This window comes from Quercus suber, unplaced genomic scaffold (assembly GCF_002906115.3).
Source record: "Quercus suber isolate HL8 unplaced genomic scaffold, Cork oak 2.0 scaffold_1523, whole genome shotgun sequence".
NCBI lineage: Eukaryota > Viridiplantae > Streptophyta > Magnoliopsida > Fagales > Fagaceae > Quercus > Quercus suber.
The window spans coordinates 1-3,253 of NW_027070895.1; the positions used below are offsets into that span (position 1 = coordinate 1).

At 37.0% G+C, this 3,253-nt stretch overlaps 1 protein-coding gene across 3 annotated transcripts; it reads left to right on the forward strand.

Annotated features, from left to right (window-relative positions):
- Positions 1-231: 231 nt before the first annotated feature.
- On the forward strand, positions 232-2,785 carry LOC136066003 (uncharacterized). Of its 3 annotated transcripts, none has more exons than XM_065769860.1 (2): positions 232-903; positions 2,452-2,785. In XM_065769860.1, exon 1 carries the CDS (start codon positions 252-254, stop codon positions 843-845), a length of 594 nt encoding a protein of 197 aa, XP_065625932.1. In that variant the 5' UTR covers positions 232-251; the 3' UTR covers positions 846-903; positions 2,452-2,785. The 3 variants fall into 3 exon arrangements, with proteins under 3 accessions (XP_065625932.1, XP_065625934.1, XP_065625933.1); XM_065769862.1 differs by having other exon boundaries at positions 2,514-2,785; XM_065769861.1 differs by lacking the exon at positions 2,452-2,785 and adding an exon at positions 2,412-2,430.
- The last annotated feature ends 468 nt before the right edge of the window (positions 2,786-3,253 follow it).

Genomic DNA, 3,253 nt, shown 5'->3' on the forward strand with positions numbered 1-3,253 from the left:
GCTGAACAGAAAAAGAAGCCATGACAAGAGTCGTGCCCTTGCCTCATTGAAGTGTGACCCTTGCTGAGGCTGACAAGTGGCAGCAGGATCATGGTGAGATTGGCCGTACAAATTGTGCAAATTCCTACAAGAGAGAGGGCTTGGAAAGCATTCGTACATCATATGAGATATCATAAACTCATCCGGGAAAAATCCCATTGACGGCGCATTGTTGAGCTTGGTGGGCCAATTATGCCAAACATGCCCCTAAAATGACTGATTTAGAAGGAAACATAGTGGATGTTCCTAATCCTAGTGGGCGCGGGCCAGGATACCGGTACTTTGGTGCTGCAAAGAAGTTGCCGGGAGTGAGAGAGCTGTTTGAGAAGCCTCCAGAATTACGAAAAAGGAGGACTCGATATGATATATATAAGAGGATTGATGCGAGTTATTATGGGTATAGGGATGATGAGGATGGGGTGTTGGAGAGGGTGGAGGGGCCTGCGGAGGAGAAGATGAGGGCAGAGGTGTTGGAGGAGTGGAATAGAGTGGAGGAGGTGAGGAGGGAGGCAAAGAAGGCAGTTAAGAGTGGGGAGGTGGTGAGCATGGTGAAGGAGGTGTTGTTTGAGGGGATGGAGGAGGAAGTGGAGGAGGAGGAGAGGAAGGAAAGGGAGAAGCTGGAGAAGGAGGAGATGGAAAGGGAGGGGAGGAGGGAGTTTGTGGTTCATGTGCCATTGCCGGATGACAAGGAAATAGAGAGGATGGTTTTGGAAAAGAAGAAGAGGGAGCTGTTGAGTAAGTATGTGAGTGAGGGTTTGTTGGAGGAACAGACTGAGGCTAAGGCTATGCTTAATATTCAGCGGTAGATGTGTATGACTTGGAAACTTTTTGCTTCTAGAATTAGAGTGGAGGAAAACTGTTCAGGTAATAGATTGAATTAGTTGCTGTATTATCTAATTTATTAAAGATGATATCAAGTCATCATGCTTCAACATTTACATTGTTATTCGTTTTTTATGTTGGCAATGTTAACAATGGTATGCAATAACTTGTACATTTATGGGTTTGCAAATAGGAATTGATATTATTATCTTTATTTTTGGCTCTAGGGTTTTAGTCAATTTCTAATGATGCTTGGCTTGTGAAATCCTATTGACCCTAATATGGATATGATAATGGAAGTGATCGCTTCTTAGCTCTAATGTAGCTATAATTATATTGCTTACTCTTCAATGAATAAACTATACCATTTTAATAGGAAATATTTGAATGAATGTATTTATAATGGAAGTGATCCCTTCTTAACTCTAATGTAGCTATAATTATATTGCTTACTCTTCAATGAATAAACTATACCATTTTAATAGGAAATATTGAATGAATGTATTTATAGTCTTATGAAATTGTTGTCCTTGTATTCCTGTTTTCTAATGACGGTTACATTTATACCAGTTTTAAGTCCGTCTGACTTATACAGACGGGCATAATTAAAAGTATGCCATGTGTTCTATTAAAAATTGATGTTCTAGATTAAAAAAATGCATGTATTGGCAAGATGATACTCTCTGTTGTCACAAATTACCTGGTTTCATATCTGGTTCTTGTGGTGTGTGGAGGCTGAAGCAGTGGTGTGACATGAGTTCTAGCGGAGGTGATTGCTTCCATAATGGAAGTGTTAGCTGCTGATTGTGATTTTTGAGCTAAGAATTTGGTTTTGATGTTTGTAGCAGTGTTTGTGATGGAATAGGGTTAAAGTTCTATTTTATTTTTCCCACTTGAAATAATTCAAGGTTAGTAAAGTTAAAGAAAAGCAAAAATACTTACCAAGTGGAACAGTTATCTAGAATTTTTATTGGAAAATAAGATTAAGAGTTAATCTCTGCTGCTTGGTATCATGTTGTTTTGTATTTTGCGTGACTATGAGAAATGTAAATTAACAATATTAGTATTAAATAACAGTCCAACTTTGCAACTTCAATGTTTGTATTTTTGTGGAATTGACTGAAAGATGTCATTGTCATTATAGCTCTGAAATTTCAAATGGATGTTCTGCTTTTCTGCTATTAATAAGAGTTATTCTTGCTTTGATCTTCTGTAGTCGTAGATATCATATGGTAGCATGGTATGTGGTTCTTAAAATTGCAATCTGAATAGTAGGATTGTCCGGTCCTATTACCCTTGAATATTGGACCCAGGGTTGCAATTACTAGTGTTGTATGTTTGTTTTTGTTTGTTGCTTTATGATTGAAAGGACCATTTTTTGTCATTTCTTTATGAGCCAGATAATTGTAGTGAGTAGTTTTAGACATTGATACAGAAGCTTGCACTTTTCAACCATAATGCCTTCTTTCTGTTTCTTATGAGCTTGTTTTAATCTTATACTTTTGTCACTAACACTACTTCATTTTAATGTACACACTTAACACTTTCAGATTTGCTTATATGACCTTAGACATTGCTTATATAACATAGGGAGGGGAGTTTGCATTTGATTGCCAACCAATTATACCTTTTATCCTTCATGCTTACAACAGTTGGAGGTGACAGAAGCAGTAGTGTAGGTGAGGATCACCTTGGATGTGGTAGAGATGATCTTTATGTTGTGACGTAAGTATTTAACATATTAAGAGGTGATTTTGGGCTTGAGTCCCATGAGGCGTGCATTCTTTAACAATTCAATCAGGAAAGTAAGAAATTTGTGCAGGGCAGTGAGCTCTAACTCAATGGCACCTTCTTTGTTTTTATTATCTGCTATGATGTTAACTTGCTTTCTGCATGAGTAAGATCAATATAATTAACAGTGCAATGTTTGTTACTACTAGTTTAGGATTGGGTAGAGTTAGGTGCAGTACATTAGGTTGCCCAATGAATTCAAACGCTTGGTTGTTTTGAATTTAATTGTCCTGGGACAAGATAACATTAGTTGTGTTTTATTAGTCAATCAATGTGACCAAGTGTTTGAATTTAATTGGGGAACCTAATGTATTGAACCTAAAGTACTATACCTAACTTTTAACCTTTAGGATTGGCTTAGATTCAAGTTGGTATATGGCATTGAATGCAAAAAGAGTCGTTTTTGCTGTTGCTTTGAAAGTTTAAATAAAAGATATATTTCAGCTGTTAGGAAGTGTTCAACTTTTTTCATGCTTTGAAAGCCTACCATTTTTTACTGGATGGCCCTTTGTTTCAGCAACCTATAAACTTGGGATTTGGCTTACCTCCAGTATTTTTTTAACTGGAGGTTTTCTTTTGTTTTAAATACACAATGAGAAGT

Excerpts from the sequence above, each read along its gene's own strand:
- LOC136066003 (XM_065769860.1), top strand. The coding sequence starts at position 252 with ATGACTGATTTAGAAGGAAACATAGTGGATGTTCCTAATCCTAGTGGG.